The 20,667-nt window shown below is 44.4% G+C and overlaps 1 protein-coding gene across 1 annotated transcript in view; it reads left to right on the forward strand.

Moving 5' to 3' along the window:
- Nucleotides 1-20,667, forward strand: part of LOC102180430 — a 149,286-nt gene that overhangs the window by 124,622 nt on the left and 3,997 nt on the right. The window contains exons 6-17 of the mRNA XM_018050332.1: nucleotides 4,096-4,137; nucleotides 4,479-4,508; nucleotides 7,844-7,888; nucleotides 8,937-8,984; nucleotides 9,143-9,189; nucleotides 9,281-9,330; nucleotides 9,858-10,075; nucleotides 10,189-10,439; nucleotides 13,749-13,883; nucleotides 16,669-16,807; nucleotides 18,204-18,257; nucleotides 18,515-18,595. Of these exons, the coding sequence (XP_017905821.1) occupies nucleotides 4,096-4,137; nucleotides 4,479-4,508; nucleotides 7,844-7,888; nucleotides 8,937-8,984; nucleotides 9,143-9,189; nucleotides 9,281-9,330; nucleotides 9,858-10,075; nucleotides 10,189-10,439; nucleotides 13,749-13,883; nucleotides 16,669-16,807; nucleotides 18,204-18,257; nucleotides 18,515-18,595 (1,140 nt within the window). The remainder of the gene's footprint in view (nucleotides 1-4,095; nucleotides 4,138-4,478; nucleotides 4,509-7,843; nucleotides 7,889-8,936; nucleotides 8,985-9,142; nucleotides 9,190-9,280; nucleotides 9,331-9,857; nucleotides 10,076-10,188; nucleotides 10,440-13,748; nucleotides 13,884-16,668; nucleotides 16,808-18,203; nucleotides 18,258-18,514; nucleotides 18,596-20,667) is intronic.

Raw genomic sequence — 20,667 nt, forward strand, 5'->3', positions numbered from 1 at the left:
GACAAGTAGCAAAAGTTGTCCCTCTAATTTGTTTCCTGCCCTTGTCATTTCTGAAAACAGGGCCACCTGGCAATCTTGTTGCCAGATGGGAGTTTTTATCTTTATATCTGGAAGATTAAGTATGAAGTGAAAGTGAAAGAAAGTGAAAGTGAAGTTGCTCAGTCGTGTCCGACTCCTTGTGACCCCATGGACTGTAGCCTACCAGGCTCCTCCCTCCATGGATTCTCTAGGCAAGAGTACTAGAATGGGTTGCCATTTCCTTCTCCAGGGGATCTTCCCGACCCAGGGATCGAACTCAGGTCTCCAGCATTCCAGGCAGATACTTTAACCTCTGAGCCACCAGGGAAGTCCAAGATTAAGTATATTTCCCCCTTTTTCATCAAGGTAATTTTGTACTGGTTTGATGATTACATCAGTTATCTTTATGAGGTTTCCTTGTTGCTAGTGACTAAAGAAGATTGGTCCCTAAAGTTGTGCTAAGTACCCTTTGGTTTTAATGTCAAATAAAAAAGTAGGAGAAAGATGGTTTCGTAATATGCAACCAAAATGAAGATTAGAAGGAGACTGTGCAAGGACCGCTGTCTAAGGAAGGGGGAGAAAGCCTGCTGCTGGCAGCAGTGTCTGAAGTTGAGAGTTAAAAATGCTTGAATGCAGAGTATGGTAGGTAATTCAGATTCTAGGGCTGGGGGAGAGACACTTCAGGTCAGAGTGGGGTGGAGCCTTCTCAGCTGGACGAAGGGAGGCTGGTCAGGAAGTGTAGGTGGGAATCCCCTGGTGGTCTGGTGGCTAGGACTCCACACTTCAATGCTGAGGACCGGGCTTCTAGCCTGGGGAAGGCACGGGGCCTGGGATTTCAGTTTGCCTGCTGCCACACTTCCTCTGTTCCCTTTCTCACCTTTCTGTCCTTCCTTTCATTTTTTTTTAAGGTTTATTTTTAAAAGTTTTTAAAAATACAGTGGAATGAAATGGGTCAAAGGGGTGTAGGTTTTGTCTGCATCTAGGCTGGCATTCAGGACAGCTGGGTGTGGTGAAGGTGGAACCCACCAGGATGAGAAAATGAGAGAAAAGAAACTCAGAGTTGGGGGCTGTTTGCATGCTAGCTTCCCCAAACAGGGATCCTGCTGCCAGAGCTCTAACCTACGCAAACGTGGGGAGGGTTTAGGGCTGGGGGTAGCAGGCTTGGGCTGGCCTGTTACTAGAGTTCAGGAGTGTGACCTGTTAGTAAAAATCGCTACCCCTTAAACATCGTGACTACTGTGTACGAGGCCCTGGGCTGGTCACTCTTCACAGACATCTTATTTAGTTCTCAAATATGTGCCATGAGACAGAAAGATGGTCCTGGGGGCTTGAGGGGGCAGGGAAGCAGAAATAGAATAAGGAGTCTTAGGCCCCAAACCAGAGGGAAGGTGAATTGAAGGCATGGCCCCAGACTCTGCGTCCCAGGGACCTGGAGCAGAAGTGGGCCTCACCTGGGGCTGGTCCAGGCAGAATTACATCCCTGCAGAGGTCCTAGGGGCTTCCTAGGTGGCGCTAGTGGTAAAGAACCTGCCGGTCAATGCAGGAGATGCAGGTTCGATCCTTGGGTCAGGAAGATCACCTAGAGGAGGGCACAGCAGCCCACTCCAGAGATCTTGCCTGGAGAATTCCATGGACTGAGGAGCCTGGCTACAGTCCATGGGGTCTCAGAAAGTTGGACCCACCTTAGCACGCACGGGCGCACACAGATACACGCAGAAGTCCCATACTGCGAGGGAACTGGCAGAGTAGAGACATGGTAGGGGCTGCTCGGCTCTTTAAATCTGGGCAAAGCATTTGTTCATTCACACAGTCATCACTCATGGAACATCTAGGGATGGGTGTGGGGGGATCAGGGTGGTGAGACATGGCCTCAGTCCTCCAGGGCTCAGGCACCAACAGCTCAGCAAGAAGCCACTGCTTGACAGAGGGGTAGATGGATGGATCAGAGAGAGGCACTTCTCATCTGACTTGGTGCGGCAGAGGGAGTCGGTCAGCAGAAGTGACTTTGGGCTGGCTTCTCATGGATACCCTGGGGTCTGGAGGTGGGGTCTGGGGAAGGGCTATCTAGGCAATGGGAGGGCGTGTCTGAGACTTGGAGGAAGGAGTGGCAGTCACGCTGTGTACAGCTGGGGGAACGAGGAAGTGATTATGGTGGGTTGGTTTTAGTCCATGGTTCTCAGCCCTGGCTGTACATTCCAGTTATCTGGGGCCCTTTACCACAAATGCCAGCCCCGATTAGTTAATCAGTACCCCCCAAGGAAGCCAGAATCCCAGGCATGGCTGGGTGTGTGTGGAAAGCTCCCTAGGTGGCATCAGTGTGCAGCCAAGGTTGAGAACCACAACTCTGTGCTTCGAGCCCTGGAGGACCAAGGCCGTGTCTTACCACTTTTGATCTCCCAGCCCCTGCTTCAGTGCCTCGCCTTCCACTCAGGTGAGCCTGCCTCCTCCTCCCCTTCTTCCCACTCATCCTATCCATCACCAGCTCCTGGGTGTTAAACTGCTGAAGCAATAAGAAGCATGTTTGCAAGTGAAACAGCATGGGTAAGAATGCAAGTTCAAGCTGGACTACCCGAGTTGATAGCTTCAACTCCCTGGGTGGAGAATAGGGGTAGTGGGGCTGGTGGTGGTGGTGGTCTTACATAAGGAAATTAACTGACCTCAGCCTGCCTCATTGGGCAGTTGTGAGGGCTAATGTGTTAACATATGTAAAGCTCTTACATAAATATATGTAAATATAGATGTGCAAAATGAGTACATAAAGGTAATTGATGAATACATGTAAATGAGTAAGTATATATACTGTATAGTGCCTGGCACATGGTGAACACCCCAGAAAAGCTGCTCTTAGCTGCTCTATTATTGTTCTCATCTTTATTATCAACTCTTTTCTTTCCTCCATATAGCTATTGCCCATCCTTGGTTTTGGTTGGTAGTGTGTGTGTATCGAGGGATGATCTGAGAACCATATTAATAGCTTTCCACATACTTACTCAGGGGATCCCAAGCAGGGTGAAGCAGGAGGAGCAGTTGAAGAGGGTGGATGAGGGAGAGAGAGGTGCCTCTGCTTGTCTGGTCTGTCAGGAACAGGTCAGGGCGCCCTTGGAGGTGGGGGTTGGAATCCTCTTTGGGAGGTAGGTGATAGGCCCTTATGGGGCTCTCAAGGTAGGAAGAAGGCTGGGTGTGTGTGGGAAGTGGGGCCTGGGTATTAGTAGTTGGGTGGGCTTCCCTGGTGGCTCTGATGGGAAAGAATCCGCCTGCAGTGCAGGAGACTGGGGTTTGATCGCTGGGTGGGAAGATCCCATCGAGGAGGGCATGGCAACCCACTCCACTGTTCTTGCCTGGAGAATCCCCATGGACAGAGGAACCTGGCGGGCTACGGTCCATGGGGTGGCAAACAGTTGGACACGACTGAGCATGAAGCACGCACAGTAGGGCAGATGGAAGACATGCAGAGGTAGATGGAGAACCAGAATAGATGGGAGAGCTGTGTGGACAGGAAGGGCTGGTAGATGCCTGTACCTCTGGGAACTATGGATCTGTCCCAAGGGTCTGGGGTTAGTGGGCCTTTGGGGACATTGGGGAAAGAATTCCAAGCTAACTGTGGGAACAGAAGCCTGATTGCAGTGGACAGACAGGCTGAGTTGGGGGTGAGGAAAGGGAGGGAGCATTCTTGGGGTGCTTCAGGGAAATGTTATTTTGCATTACAGATTTCTGCACTGTTGTATCACTGAACTTGTGCATGGAACCTTCTAGATGCACAGTGCAGAGGCAAGATGGGAGCAGTAGAGGCAGGCCAGGCTGGTTGAGACTTGGATGACACCCAGATAAAGTGGTTATTGCAGCCAAAGTATGATTTGGGCTCATATTTTAGTAATTAAAGTATATTTCATCCAGCTCCAAAGAAAGATAAGCCTTCTTTTTCGTAAACCAGACTAGTTTGGGACTCAGTGAGAATGGAGTAAAAGGAGGAAATTAGTGGAGTTTGGGTCTGTTTTATTATATGTATAATTTTAAAAAATGGTTCCTACTTTTTTATTCATTGTGTGCTTCTGTGTATCCTTTTTTCTTTCTTTTAAGGTGAGGACAGCAGTTTTGAGAGCGGTTCTGAAGCTGAATCTGGTGAGTTATCTGTGTATGTTTTCCTTTAATAACAGAATTCTAGTTAAACATGGACACCTTTATTTTTATTTTAAGGTAAAGCCCATGTCACTGATATTGCTTGAGGACATAGTAATTACAAGTGTCCTTTTGTTGAAGTACCGAAAAGTACTTACATGGTAAATAATTTCTAGTTGGCAAGTAAAGTGGCAAAACAGGATGAGCTGAGGAAGAAAGACAGGAAATGGTTGCTATTGGTGAGAGGCAGACACTTTACCTATTCTATTAGCCTGTGTGTTTTTTTCTTAGTTGTCATATGAATTTTATATGACATGATTTCAACCTTTTTTTTTTTTTTGTAGATAATGAGGAGGCAAAACCAGAAAAAACAAGTGAGTATATCCTTCCTTCCTCTGACTTTCTTTTTTGTTACTGAAAGGAAGAAAGAAGGATAGGCTTTGAGATTTTTAAGTTGCAAGTTGCTTGTTCGTGATCTTTTTCTGTGTCAGATTGGGCTCAACACTGGGAAATGAATAAGCATTTTGAAAATTTGAGCTCAGTACACTTGGAATACAAGGGGTGTGTTCCTGGTCTGCACTGATGCCAAGACTCTGCGTGTGCGGCTTTGCTCTGCGGTTCCCAGAGGAGAAGAGATTGAGGGACTGACCGAAATCTACAGCCACAGTCTCTGCTTCCTCCCATGGTGGGCGCTGCTCACAGTTAATCACAGACTAGACTGTTCACTGCTGAAAATGTGGTACCATTTGTGGTTTAAAGTTTCTGGCTTGCTGTTCTGGCTGTTTATGAACATCTTGAGTCATGAAACCACTTTAAAGACATAGATTCTAAATATAAAATTTGCTTTTGGTCTAAAGTTTCGTGAAATACTTAAGTTGCATGACTAAGCTTTTATTTTAACTGATTTTATTATGCTTTAGGATTTTTCGCCCTCCCAGTTCTTAGAATATAATCTGCTTATGAACACAAATACTTAACAAGGCAGTCAGGGGGTGTCTTTATAATATTTTAAAATAAATGAAGTCTTTTCACTCAGAAGTCCTGTATTTAATCTAATTCTCTCTGCAGTTTCCCAGTGGGGAACCCATGAAGGTAACTGTAAGCTCCTTGCAGTCATGTTGTGTATAGATAAGAACCTGTAGTCATTTCTGTATCACACTCATGCAGTAGATGTCACCATCTGATACCCATAAGGAATAATGTATGCCAGCCTTCCTACTTCCAGTCCTCCTTATGCATAATAAGGATTATTTCATCCAATTAAATGCAATCAGAAGTCCAGCCTCCGTAGCTTGGACTAGAATAGAAATGAAGTCAGAGGCTGTTTCCTGGGATCTGTTCTTTGTTGTTCCTGGTTAATAACTGAGTAAATGGCCATGGAGACAGGGATCCAGAGGCAGGGCCCCCAGGGTCCTGGCAGCCAGGTTTGGCCCAGGGCCTCGTCAGGGTGGCAACCAGGTGGAAGGCATTTGGAGTCCGTGAGGCTCAAGATAGGCTCAGATCTGGATGGGAGGCTGGAGTCAGTGCTGTCAGACAGGGCACATGTAGGTCAGGGAGCTACTGGACCTGGCCCTTGGCCATGTGAGACACCTGGATGTCCAGGGCTGTCCACAGGGCCCTGCCTTTCCTGGAGGTTAGTCTCTTTGTTAAAAGACCTTTTATCCTCCACCTTGGGGAAGAGGTCAAAAAGATACCCCTCATTCACCTCCATTCTCAGGTCAGATGGGAGGACCAAATAGGCTACCCTGGGATGCTTGCTTCTCTGTGGGTGGGCCAACTGGCTGTGCAGGCCCACCCGTCATCCTTCTGATTGGATATACCTTCTGTTCTGAGCCCTGAAGTCACCTGAATCGCATGGATTAAAGAGAAGCCGAGAGTTATGTATTGGAGAGAAATACATCAGTTTCTCTGCTTTGGCTGGGAAGACCTGGTGGGAGACTGTGCTGGGCGGTTAGGCTTCTCTAATAACTTTCGTTTTCTCAGTTCCCCAGGCAAATCGCAAGACACAAAAACATGGGATGTGGGTGAAATGCAGTGTAGATGATAGTCATTAAATAATAAGAATTTTGTGATGCTTTTTAGGATAGCAACTGTGGAATAGGATTGAAAGATTTTCTGGTGCAGGACTTGGATCGGTGTTTCAGAACCTTCAGATCTATGGTATTCTGAGTCCAGAATTCTGAATACGTTTAGTCTCTATTTTCTATTTCATTTTAATGCTGTTTTTTAAATCTGGTTCTGTCTTGCAACCCCTGGTCCCCATGTAATGTCCTGAGAGCAGGCAGCTTGTGTAGCAAGGACTGGAGCCAGGGTCCTGGGGGCGCGGAGAGGAGGTCCACTGCTTCTGGGCATTGGTGGTGGCCTGGACCTTCCATGTGTGCTCAAGATGCCTGTCTTACTAATGGGACTCATCCTCCCAAAGGTTCTTCAGATCTTTCAAATATAAAACCAAGTATTCAACACCCAAGTCATCTCCCAAGTGAAAGGTTATTGTCTGCTTCAGAATTATTAATGTTTTTGAGTTTCACACATCACCCATAGCAAAATAATAGCTAGCACTCACTGACTGCTTGCTGAGTACCAGACGCAATCCCTCATTTCAGTTCAGTTGCTCAGTCGTGTCTAACTCTTTGCGACCCCGTGAATTGCAGCACGCCAGGCCTCCCTGTCCATCACCAACTCCTGGAGTTCACTCAGACTCACGTCCATCAAGTCAGTGATGCCATCCAGCCATCTCATCCTCTGTCATCTCCTTCTCCTCCTGCCCCCAATCCCTCCCAGCATCAGAGTCTTTTCCAATGAGTCAACTACCCATAATTTAATTTTCTGTCTTTCTGGGGAGTGGTATTATGTTAATTCTCATTTAACAGATGAGGAAGGTAATAGACAAAGATTTCGTATGTAACTAAAGAGCCTGAACTCATGCAACTAGTAGCCGGTGTAGATAACAGGAAAATTCACCACTGTTCCCTTTCATAATGTATTTTTGTATTCTGCGATTCTAGTCATTCAGAAAATGAATGCTTACCAGGCCCTGGGATTACAGTCCTTGTGAAACTTACATTCTAGTGGGGAGAGAGACAGGAAGCAGAAACACTGAGCTTATCATGGGTGAGGTGGTGAGCAGTACCCTGATGAACATGAAAGGGGGAAGAGATGTGTCAGGCAGGCCCTGCTTTGGGAGAGGGGTGGGGCGTCATGAAAGCCGCTCTGATAAGGTGACATTTGAGCAGAGACAGCAGGGATGTGACTGGGTGAGCAATGTGAATATTCAGCCTGGGAGACAGTGAGTGCAAAGGGCCGGAGGCAGGAGCATGCTTTGGCGTGGAGAGTGGTTCAGAGTGACTGGAGGGCACTAAATGCAGGGAGGCAGGCCAGAGGCGAGTGGTGGGGAGCCAGTGGAAAGAGCCCACATGCTAAATCAGAGACTCTTACAAGACAGTTCCGGCTTAAACATGCCCCAAATCAGACGTCAGTTCCTCTCTCACTGCTCCGCTGATCTCTAACTATACTAACCTGAAGGGCTGATGCCATTCAGGCTCTGTCTTGGGGATAACGACTCTGGCTTAGTTACTGACTTCTGACCACTCTGAGGGACTCTTCACTGGGGCCTGCGGCTGTCTAGCTGAGACACTGGTCTAGCTGAGGAGTGACTGGTGAAGAGCTTGTCCATGACCACCTGTGCCCTGAGCTCTTTTTGTCTCCGCAGATGGGGAACTAGGAGAGTCTTCCACCGAGGAAGCGTCTGCTCAGGGTAAGAGTGAGGCAGTGCCCTTGCCCTCTTATCTCCTCTAATGTATCCTGTTCACCCTGTGCCTGTGTGAGATGAGAGAGCTATTGTTTCAGTGTCAGAAGATCAGCTAAAGACTTAATGTGCCAACGTGGGGTGCATGGAAACTTTAACATTCAAGCTTATTTTCCTGCTTCATATCAGAGGTCCCCAACCCCTGGGCTGCTGTCTTGTACCATTAGGAACCAGGCCACACAGCAGGAGGTGAGCGGTGAGCTAGTGAGCGAAGCTTCATCTGTATTTACAGCCACTCTCCATCACTTGCATTACCGCCTAAGTGCCACCTCCTGTCAGATCAGCGGTGGGACAAGATTCTCATGGGAATACAGACCCTACTATGAACTACCCATGGATCTAGGTTGCCCACTCCTTATGAGACTTTAATGCCTGATGATCTGATTCTGCCATGTGATGTGTTATATAATTATTTCATTATATATCACAATGTCATAAAAGTAGAAATGAAGTACACAATAAATGTAATGCACTTGAATAATCCCAACCCGTGCCCCTCCCCCCACTGCCCCCTTGTCCATGGAAAAATTGTCTTCTGTGAAACCAGTCCCTGGTGCCAAAAAGTTTGGGGACTGCTGCCTTATACCTGCAGCGAGACTCACAAACAGAATGTGTCATGTATTACCGAATCCACTCAAAGAGATGTTTAATATACGTTTAAGGTTCCTGTTGGGCTTGCCCGGTGGCTCAGTGGTAAAGAGTCCGCCTGCAATGCAGGAGACACAGGAGACCCGGGTTCAATCCCTGGGTTGGGACAATCTTCTGGAGCAGGAAGTGGCAACCCACTCCAGTATTCTTGCCTGGAGAATCCCATGGACAGTGAACCTGGCAGGCCTCAGTCCATAGGGTCCCAAAGAGTCAGACACAACTGAAGTGATTTAGCACAAGGTTCTTATTGGTGTGAAGCTGGGTGTGTGTGTGTGTGGGGGGGGGGGGTTTAACTGATTTACCCTGTAACTGACTTATGCCAATACATGTGTGACAATATCTTTTACAGTTGAAGAATGGGAGGATAAAGAATTGCCCACACAGCATTATAATTCAGGTATGAACTTACATTCTCCAAAATAGTCTCATTATTGCTGAGGGGGCCTATATCTTTGGATTTTGTGATATGGTCATATCATATATATTTGTCAAAAAAATTTTGTCTGAAAATGCCTGTCACATTCCTGTAAGTAAAATTTTTTCTCTATCATTTAGAATCTAATAAGATCCAAGCTCACTGTGAACACTGTAATGCTGAAAATGTAAGTATGTTTTTAATTATAAAGGAAGATTAATTTGCTTTATTTAAGAAAATGACATTTACTTATGTGTTATTCTGTGCTTTTTCTCCAGAAACACAATGAACTCGTGACCCCCAGGCTTCTTTCCCGAGGACAGTTTTTGTGAGTCACTGGGAATTGAGGAGACATGATACCATTAGTAATTTATCTGCCTATGTAAAAATAACCAGAAGTTGGGGAAACACAAAACAGCATAACTTAACTTCACACATTTTATGTCCTTTCTTGGATTGTTTTCTTTTTATATATATGTATAATTTTATTTATTTGTTTTGGCTGTGCCGAGTCTTTGTAGCTGTGCGGGCTTTTCTCTAGTTGCGAGGAGTGGGGGCTACTTTCCTGTGGCACACGGGCTTAGTTGCTCCGAGGTAGGTGGGATCTTCTCAGATGAGAAATCAAATCTGTGTCTCCTGCACTGGCAGGAGAATTCTTTACTACTGAGCCACCGGGAAAAGCCTTAGATTGCTTCCTTTGATTGTGATGCTGCTTCAAAATGTTATGGAGTTCCCTCAGTGCTTTTGAGTGAAATTAAACAACAAAATAAAATGAGTTAAAAAAATTTTTTTTAAAGAAATCCTCTCCTAAACAAACATCAGGACTTGACAGGTGTTCTTCTCTGTCCGATGCAGGCTGAAGGTGGATGGAGAGGGAACTTACCAGTGCACGGAGACTGGTCTGATATTTGAGGTTAACAGGAAAGTTGATATCAAGTATTGCGTCTTGTCCTGGAGCAAATATTCAGACCTCATTGAGAAGCCCTGGGCCGTCGGTGGACCCTTGTTTGATGTTAAATGTGACCCGCTCTGTCTTACCTCCATTCAGTTTCCACATTCCCTCTGCTTGGGTCGTGAGTACTTGTTTGCTAAAAGTTTAATTGGCATGTGCATGTGTGGACGTGTGAGAGTATGTGTGCAACGCATGCAACGCCCAGAACACTAATTCACCTTCCTGTGTTAACAGACCGAGATACCAACATGATGTTCAAAGTCTTCCATGTTAAAAGTACTGGGGCCTCATTAGAATATACTGTGGACCATTCTGCAACCCACGTCAAATGGCGTGTGAGCTCTCTTTCTCCTGTGGGACCCGTTATTCAAAGCGAAGAGACGGTATTCCACCACGGGGCGGTGATTCTGTACAAAGCCATCGACCATAACCCGTCCTTGTCTTTCCGAGTGTACGTAGCAACCAATAATGAATCCTTCATCAAGGTAAAGCCAATGAAAGTGAATACTAAATGTTGAATACTGTGTGTTCAGACTTTATACAAGGTCTGGGTGATGTCTGTTGATTTAAGATCTGGGTGTCTCTGTTGGTTTAATTGTCTCCCCATGGTGGGTCTGATGTCATGCTCACTCACAGAAGTTAGAAGATCAGTGCCAGGCCCTCAGAGCCATGGAGCATGGGTGTTTATACATGTGAACAGCGTCGGGAGGAGAGCAGATAGGAAAATAGCTCTCTAGAGGTGGGTGTGGCATGATCCAGCAGGCCTGGCCTTGGAGACGGTTGCCTGGAGAACAGCCAAGGCCATCTGTTCTCTACAGCCTTGCTGCTGAACATGTGATTTGGGGACCAGGGAACCAGGAGCGGCTGGTTTCCGTCAGCAAGGGTGCTCCTTAAAATGCCAAATCTCAGCGTCGCCCCGACCTGCAGACTCAGAGCCTGCCCTGCTTAGTATTCCCAGGTGACTGGGACATTACAGTTGGTGAGGCACCTGCTCTGGATATACTGGGGGGCCGTTTCGGGTCTTTGGGTCAAACATAGGGAGACTGGAGGTTCCTCCTTGGCTTAAAGCTCTGCCAGTAAGACATACCTCATTAGGGTAACTCATTCCAGAATAATTTTTTGGATAAAAGTTGACGTTTGGTTCATGGATTCGACATTCTGGGTTTTGTAGCAGCAGATATTCATGAAGCACCCAGTATGTTTAAGGTAGAATGACCTGAGCAGAAGGGTTTGGATATTCATAATGGAACCCGTTTGCCAGAATGCAGAATAAATCTATGTTGTAGCCCATGTTCTGAATTATATCATTGAAAACAGAGGATCGAATCTCCTTTTATACCCTGACTCACTGTCAGTACAGTTATAATGACTTAGAGGTGGGTGGAGCACTGACAAAAGATAAAGCAGTGACTCAAAATTATCCTTTCAGATTCAAAATCGGGGTTTGACCGATGCGGAAAAAAAAAAAGCATTAATTTCAGTTCAGTCACTCAGTCGTGTCTGAGTCTGCGACCCTATGAACCGCAGCACACCAGGCCTCTCTGTCCATCACCAACTCCCAGAGTTTACCCAAACCCATGTCCATTGAGTTGGTGATGCCATCCAACCATCTCATCCTCTGTTGCCCCCTTCTCCTCCTGCCCTCAATCTTTCCCAGCATCAGGGTCTTTTCAAATGAGTCAGCTCTTCGCATCAGGTTGCCAAAGTATTGGAGTTTCAGCTTCAACATCAGTCCTTCTAATGAACACTCAGGACTGATCTCCTTTAGAATGGACTGGTTGGATCTCCTTGCAGTCCAAGGGACTCACAAGAGTCTTCTCCAACACCACAGTTCAAAAGCATCAATTCTTCGGTGCTCAGCCTTCTTTATAGTCCGACTCTCACATCCATACATGACTACTGGAAAAACCATAGCCTCAACTAGATGGACCTTTGTTGACAAAGTAATGTCTCTGCTTTTTAATATGCTGTCTAGATTGGTCCTAAGTTTCCTTCCAAGGAGTAAGTGTCTTTTAATTTCATGGCTGCAGTCACCATCTGCAGTGATTTTGGAGCCCAGAAAAATAAAGTCAGCCACTGTTTCCACTGTTTCCCCATCTGTTTGCCATGAAGTGATGCCATGATCTTAGTTTTCTGAATGTTGAGCTGAAGGCAACTTTTTTGCTCTCCTCTTTCACTTTCATCAAGAGGCTCTTTAGATCTTCTTCACTTTCTGCCATAAGGGTGGTGTCATCTGCATATCTGAGGTTATTGATATTTCTCCTGGCAATCTTGATTCCAGCTTGTGCTTCCTCCAGCCCAGCATTTCTCATGATGTACTCTGCATATAAGTTAAATAAGCAGGATGACAATATACAGCCTTGACATACTCTTTTTCCTATTTGGAACCAGTCTGTTCCATGTCCAGTTCTAACTGTTGCTTTCTGACCTGCATACAGGTTTCCCAAGAGGCAGGTCAGGTGGTCTGGTATTCCCATCTCCTTCAGAATTTTCCACAGTTTATTGTGATCCACACAGCTATTGTAAAGTATACTACTTTGTGAATTATAATTTGAGTTACAGAATTTATATCAAGCTACCCACTCCCAGGGGTTTTAGGTTATAGTATTTGCATGCTTTAAAAATGTTATACAGATTATAACTAGCAATATGTATTAAAATGTAAAAACTCTAATAATAGATTGTTTTGTTTCCTCCTAAGAAAGCAAAATATGCTTCCTGTAATCTCACTGAAGATACTTTCAGTTGGGAAAGTAGCCTTCAAAGTGGTATAAAAATAACTGCACCTAAAGTATAATTCTTGGAGGAGGAAATGGCAACCCACTCCAGTATTCTTGCTTAGAAAATCCCATGGACAGAGGAGCCTGGTGGACTATAGCCCATGGGGTCACGAAGAGTTGGGTATGACTGAGCGACTGAACACACATACATATAAAGTAGAATTAGCATAGATTTGGAAAAAGCACTATTATTTAATGAACCTTATATTTTAAAACTAAATTCAGTTAACTGAAAGAGCATTATCCAGACTTCCTGGGAAGCTGGGGTCAGGAGCTGATTACATCAGCAGATGTGGAGAAGGCTGCCATCAGGACAATGGAGAGCGTGGCATGGGGAAGGCAGGATATCCTTCCTGGCTGGTGTTTTATTTTTACGCCTTCTCCAGTTGGTTTTTTTTTTTCCTGTGTAGGAAAAGATTTCCTTGAACTCTGTCTCAAGAAACCTAAATTTCATATTCAGCCATACAGCTACTTTACCAAGGGACCTTGGGCCAGAGATTACATTCACCTCTTGGGGGGCATTGGAACAATACATGTAAAATCGGGGTCCCCTCTAGGGCCACGTCAGAAAGAGAGTTGTGACAGCAAGGATGGGAACATGTCAAGTGTGGGGCAGAGACAGACTTTGAGTCAGCTGGAACCACTTGCAGTAAAAGAGGTGCTCTCTGTTCACGTGATGGGCATGGAATTAGTACCCATATGCAAGTGCTCATGTAATGTTCTCAGACCCTTCAGAAGCAAATTGGTGGTGCCACACAGGGTATAAGTGACACTTTTGGCTGTAGTGCTTTTGTGGGAAGATGTTTGGCTATGTGACAGGTGCATAGAACAAAGGTGCCTCAACTTCTGGGCCATTTTCCCCTTGTGATCACTGTGGGACATCCTCCCTGGCCGTCATTTCTGTAGGAGGACATGAAAATAATACAACTGGCACACACACTGCCCGGTTCTTGACTTCAGCTCTCACAGTTGTTGGTGATATATTTCAAAACCCAGACCTATTTCCACCTTTAGGATATTTCCAAGTCTGTAAAGCACTCCTGTAAGAAATTCATGAAAATCGACAAGCCTCCGGTTTGCCAGAAGTTGCTGCAGAATGGGAAGAAGTACAGGCTGATCAGTGAGCCAGAAGCTGAGATCACCCCAGAGGTAGACACTGTAAAAAATCAACTTGGAGTAGCAGTGGGGGGAACGTGTAGATTTCTTAGATAGAGCATTTTGAAGATATTTAAAAATAATGCATTTTGTTCTCCTTTTTTATTTCCCAGTGTCTAAGAAAGCAGTTGTTTTGTTAAACTTGCAGTTTATTCCAAAGATGCTGTTAAATTTCAGGGTTCATCTGCAGTCATCAAAAAAATAGACTCTCCATTTCTCTTTCCCTTTGAAAAGGTTTTCAGTTTTCTTGCATTTTAAATTAAGTTATTCAAATAATTTTAGCTTCAAAGGAATACAAAACTTAAGTTTAAGTCTTTAAGTCATGCAAAGCATTAAAGGTTAGTGGGAAAGAGTTGCTAAAAAAGGATATTGGGCTTTTCCTACTGGAATGCATTTGAAAAATAGTTATGGGAATAAATTGTTAGATTTGAAGCATTCACTGTACACACCACGACACTTGTAAGTGATTTTGGCTTGTCAGAAATGACTTAGTTATTTTTAAAGTTTATTTTCATTATGTGCCCTGGGTGTAAGCCGTAGCTTATCTAGTCTGGACATCTGTGTGGAAATTCCTTTGGTCTACCTCCTTTGTCTGTTTTACAGTTTATGAAAAGTTGAAAACATGTTTTGATTCCATTAAATTAAAAGTGGGAGGCAAGAGAGCTAATGGCAATGGTCCATGTTGCATTGTTTTATTATATTGGTATTATCAGGGCCTTGTGCCCAGTAGAAGCAGTCAAGTTGATGAGGACAGTCTTCCTTCCTTTTCAGTTTCAAAGCGTCTCTGCACATGCTTTGAACCATTTGAGCCATACAATAACACGGCTGAGGAAACCAGTGTGTAAAGCAGGCGGGCGCTCTGCCCAGGCCACACATGAGAGCCAAGCTCACCCGTGGCCCTGGCTGCCTTGGCTCCTGAAGCTGCCATCTCCCCACTGGTATCTGAGACGTTGATTTTCGTCCCTTCCATACCGATCAGGCCCCAGCAGGTGGCACATCAAGAGAATCACGGGAATCAAACTGCAGCCTTGTTTGGGCAGTGGAACTAAATGAAAAGGGTGTGCTTTTGAGTGGCCTGTGCAGCATAATGAATTTCCCTGGGGAGCTTTAAAAAAAAATTCGGTGGCATGGGTCCCACCTCCAGAGATGCTGACTTAATTGGTCTGGGAATGGCCCAGGCACTGGACTTGTTAAAGCTCCCAAGGTGACTATAATGTGCTGCCAAGGTTAAGAGCCACTAGGAGAGGGAAGAATACGCATTGAATGGGTGGATGTTCCCAGAAAGAGACCGAGGGATCCCAGGAGTTGTTTCTTACCAAAGATGTTGATAGCCAGAGGGCTTTAAATAGTCTGCTTTCTAGGGCATAGTCACATAGTTACCGTAGTCTGTCACTAACTGCGGGCTCCCTCTTAACCAAATTTCTGGCCTATCAAATGGGGATAATCGCCCAAGATTGCTGTAAGGATCATATAAAGTAATGGTTTGGGGCACTCCTGAGAGTTGTAAAACTCCGTGTAAATATAAGGTGCTCTTATTAGTTTTATACCATTAATGATTTGCTTAACTGACATCAGATGTGCCTATTACCAGCCAGCCTGATAAGAGCTAGGAATTAAAAAATAAGTAAGTCACAGTCTTTTCCCTCAAAGATGCCAGTGTAGTGAGGGAAATGCTCCATTCATGTAGAGAAATAATTTTACTATAACGTGGTGTTCCTTTAGAGACGAGTACCAAGTGCAGTGGGTTTCCAGGAAGGCTTTCTCGTGGGTGATGTTGGCTCTGGGTTTGAAGGGTGAGGGATTCCCTGGAAGAGACAAGCTTTCCCAGGCTGTCCTGGGAGAGGTGGCCCCAGGTGCCTAAGGAGGGCACGGGACCCTGCAACTGGGCTGAGCCGCAGGAGAGTTCGGGGGAAATGAACCTGGAGGGATTTGGGAGAGTGGGGGTAGGGGAGGCGCTGTCTCAACTTTGTAGACCTCGGTGACTGACTCTTGGAAGGTTAGGAGGATAATACTGGTGACTTGGAACAGAAAGGAAGAGGAACAGATTAAGAGCATTAGTTTGTGATGGTGACACCTAGTGCAGTTCACTGGTATTTTTTTAAAGATGTGTTTCTTGCTAGCCAGTCTGGAGAGAAGCAGAGGCAGGGAAGCCAGGAGACAGTCTGATAGTGGCTAAGAGCTCAGACTTTGGAGTCACAGGCATGGATTCCAATTCCAGTTCCACCACTAAGATGTGGACTTGGGCAAATTCATTCACTTCTCTGGGATCCTTTATGCCTAAAATAGTGATAAAAGGATTTGTTGGGGGAAGGTGGTGTTCAGTGAGGGAAGGTGGTGTTCAGTGAGGGAAGGTGGACACAACGCCGCACATAGTTCTGTAAATGTGAAATCAGGTAGACAGATCGAGAATGATCTAAGAGAAAGGTGGTAAGGAGCTTAAAGCGCCTGGGAGAGGGTGGCTGAGGGCTGAGCACAGGTTCCATTTGGGGAACATGAAATATTGGAAGTCAGGAAAGGGCTGAACTTGGAAGACAAGGGCCATGGGACTAGAAGCTTCAATGAGGTGGAGAACAGTTCTGAGTAAAAGTAAGGAGGGGCTGAAAGCAGGAGAGTGAGAAGAGGTGTGGTTAAAGAATGGATTTACAAGGTCAGAATTTCAGCAGGCATCCACTGAAGCACTAACCCTTCTCATTGTCTTTATTCCTTATCTGACATTTTATGTGGTTAATTAATGCAACTTGTAAATTTAAGAAAACCACCTTTTTTTTTTTTTTTTAAGGAAATTGAATTTGTGGATGGTTCACTTTTAAAATTGAAAAGTTATATTGAAGTGTATCTGGAGCAACCAGTGGAGTTTAAATTACTCTTGGTTGAAATGGATTCTGAGGAAATTGTATGGAAAGCAAAATTGAGAGAGTGTGAGTATCTTGCATCTTGAATTAAAACTCTGTTTGGCAGGTGGGGTTTGGGGAGGGTTAGGGGGAGTGGCTCGGGTGGAAAGCAAATAGAGTGTCTGTCCCATCACCATAACATCAAAAAATTCGATTAAGAGAAGCAGAGGCCCCAGTTCGTGGGACGGATGCACCGGCTCTGGTTCTCAGGCTCCCACTGTCAAATCCCCACATTCAGCAGGTGCACGGAGCCCATATTTGCTATTGAGGCTTTCTACTCCAGAAACAAAACCCAATCTAATCCATTTGGGATTCTGTCCTAGTTTAAGGTGGAAGCTTTTGTATAGGTGTGATTCCTGTTCTCAATATTATACCCTTAAATTAGCCAGTTTGAAATAGGCCCTTTTATCCAAACTACACTTACTTACCCCAGAGGAGTCCTAGTTTTGGGATTCTGTATTGGGGATTGTATTATTTAATATGCTCAAATAAGTGAACCTGAAAGATGTTACCTTTTAATCATAGCAAATGCCTCAGTAATAAAGATATTTAATATGTAGCAACCTGAATAACAGATGTTCTTCCAGACTAAATCTCTTTGCAGTTTTAAAAACCACCTTTTAAGACTGTTTTTAAAACTTAATTAATAATATTCTGCCTCATAAGATGGTTCTGGTTTCTATTATTTTGGGGAGGCCTATCCTAATGATGAATGGAAATTGCCCATCACTCATAAGACGTCTTCACTCAGGTGACCTGTGGAAGACCTGCCCAGCATGTAGGCATCTGTTAGAGCGGGGCTGAACTCACGGGGCAGGTGGTGTCAAATCATAATGAAGTTTCTGCAAAGAACCCACCAAGTACACATAATGATAATACATATATGAGATTCTTTTACGTGTGTGTGTGTGTGTGTGTGTGTGTGTGTGTTGGTCGCTTAGCCATGTCCGACTTTTTGTGACCCCATGGACTGTAGCCCACCAGACTCCTCTGTCCATGGAATTCTCCAGTCAAGAATAGTGGAGTGGGGTACATATAAATACACTTAAAATTTAAAGATGTTATTTATTTTTAAAAAAATGTTTAAGGCTTCCTTCTCCATATGGCACATGATGCCAATGTTCTATTTAGAGTAATTTTAGATTTAGAGAAACGCGGAAGGAATGACGTTTCACCTGACCTCTGGGTGTGGCAGATACCATGTCAGCAGTATGCAGATGACTGAAATGTGGGAAACACTGGTCCCACCAGACATGCTGGAAGGAGTTCAAGCTCAGGGTATTTGCATACATACAAGTTAAAACCCACATTTGAATTTGAGAGAGATTACCAAAACCCTAGAGCTTCACGTGCTTTCATACATGGATGCTTTAATTCCAATTTCATACCGCTTTTCCGACTGCTGCTTGTTGTACCTTACCAGGTGACTGGGTTCAGCATCATCAGAACCAGAACATTTCAAAAAGCAGCACAAGTGGTAAGTGCTTGTAAGTGGACATTAAACTCGTCTCTTCCTTCCATCCACTAGAATGTTAATTCTGCTTTGCGAATCCAGTAACGTTCAGGATCTGTTAAGTGTTCCATAACTCTTAATCATCTGAATGAGCTTTGAATCCTTTTTTAATCTGTTCTGTCAGAATGATGATTTTTAAATGATTTTTTAAAAGTCCAGCTTGAAGATGGCTGGATAATAAAACCATAAGGGAAAGCCAATTTGTTGTTGTTTTTTTAAAGGTAACAGGCGACGAAAAATGAGTAGCAGCTTGCCTGATGAGACGGTCTATGATAAAAGAATGAAGCAGATTGACAGTTCAGGTTTGTAAAAATGTCCGCTGTGGCCATCAGTCACCCTCTCTGGTCTCCCCCAGGATGTTCATCAGGCACATGTTTTTCTTGGGTCAGTCTTCCTGGAGCCATATCCTAGGTGTGCCTGCTTTCCCAGCTACCTTCCCTGTGTCCAAGCTTCTCAGGCTGGGATAAAGGTCCTAGGTGGTCTGCCCCAGCCTGCTTTTCCACCTTGACTGCCCACTCCTCCCCTGCACTTGGTGAAAGTAGAATTGGGGGTCGAGGGAAGGTCTTGCAGCCTGTAGGGTCAGTGGCTGTGGCCCGTCCATCTGTGCGTTTCCTATAGCACTGAGCCTGCAGCCTCTGATATAGAAGATGATGAGTGTTCACTGAAGAAGTGGCTAGTGAGTGTGCATGTGTGCGTTCACTGACTTCTCAGTTATTAACTATATTTGCGGGGAGGGAGCCACCAGCTCAGTTATTAGAAATAAAGGTCAAGTTAATTTCTTCCATTTAAATGGCAGAGACCAAGGCTTGATAGCTGTGAAAATACAGTAGAGATCTAAGCACTAACAACAGTACTCCAAGGAGCCAGAAGATGGGGTATGTACCTAAAAATTCAAGTCCAACCAGAATTCACAAACTGAAGTTAGAAAACCCAGACTCAAATTACACAAGACAAGATCTTAAGGCTTTGGGGGCCTCATGTAGATAAACCCTTTCATCAAAATACCTTTTATTATTGTAAGAAGGTGTGAATCTAAAAGCAGATAAACTCTATAGACTAAAATGAGATGTTATTCGCTTGGAGTTGAAGAGGATGGTGTATGTCTGATTTCACTGTTTGTCACTAGAGAATTGTTTATTATTTCTATTAAATGAACATCAAAATAAATGAGGCTCTGGAATTATTTTTAAAACCTAACCAAATTAGGATACATATTTCTTTCATTTTTATTGAGATATAGTTGACAAATAAAAATTGGATATAAGTACGCAATGGGATGCTTTGAAGTATGCATACATTGTGAAATATTTACCAATCGGATTAATCAGCACACCTGTCACCTCACACAGCCACCTTTTTTTTGGTGGTAGAACTCATAAGACCTTCTCTTAGCAAATCTCAAGAGTATAGCATAGTATTTATTATTAACTGTAGTCATCATATTGTATATTAGATCCTCAAAAATTATTCACTTATAACTGAATGGGACACGTAGGAAAAATTTTTCCTTTTTTGCAGTTATTTGGCTATTTAAAATTAGCTCCAAGAACAAGTAGCTAGACATAGAATAAAATGACCAAATACTACCTAGAAAATTAAGGATTTCCAGCCTTTTTAGAGTTGACAGTGTGGTAGCAAATAAATTAATAATGCTTTACTTTTGTTTAGGTATTTTCACAACATTTTTAAAGATACTGAGTCATTATCCTGATAGTTTGAGGCTCAGCATATCACCATATTGCTTTTTCAAATATAGTCATCTCTTAACTCTGAGTCACTTTGAGATCTTGTTAAAATTTAGATACAGAATCTGACACAGTAGGTTTGGGGATGATCCTGAGAACTTGCATCTTTGATGGATGGATTCCCTGTGTGGTTTCTCTTGTAGCAGTTTGAGAGAGGAACACAAGCGACATGCGTTAGAAGACCACTAGGGGGCAGTGGCCATCCTTTAGAAACCATGCTTGAGTTAAGGGAGTTAGGGTTCAATATAAATGTTAGGTTCCCTTCATTAGACTGTTGGCTCTAGATGAGCAAAGTGTTATGGTTCTGGAGGAGGGGCAGGAAGGATTCTTCCTCTTACCCTCTTCTCATGGCACCTCCAGGGTTTGTAAGGCCTGATCCTTAATGAGACTCTACACCTGGTGAGCTTTGATGTATCATAGCACAACCATCTGAAAAGTGTGAACATAGAACACCCAGCTGGGGCTGGTATTTTGTATTGGGGCACTGGTTTGTATTGGAAACATAATCCCTTCCAGAATGATGACGCGGTTTCTTAGTGAACAACAGATATTGATATTACAGACACTGTGCCCTGACTTTTCTGTGGAATATGCTCTTCCCCCTAGTGCCAGCAGATGGCAGAATGGAG

Source organism: Capra hircus, chromosome 1, assembly GCF_001704415.2.
Source record: "Capra hircus breed San Clemente chromosome 1, ASM170441v1, whole genome shotgun sequence".
NCBI classification, from domain to species: Eukaryota; Metazoa; Chordata; class Mammalia; order Artiodactyla; family Bovidae; genus Capra; species Capra hircus.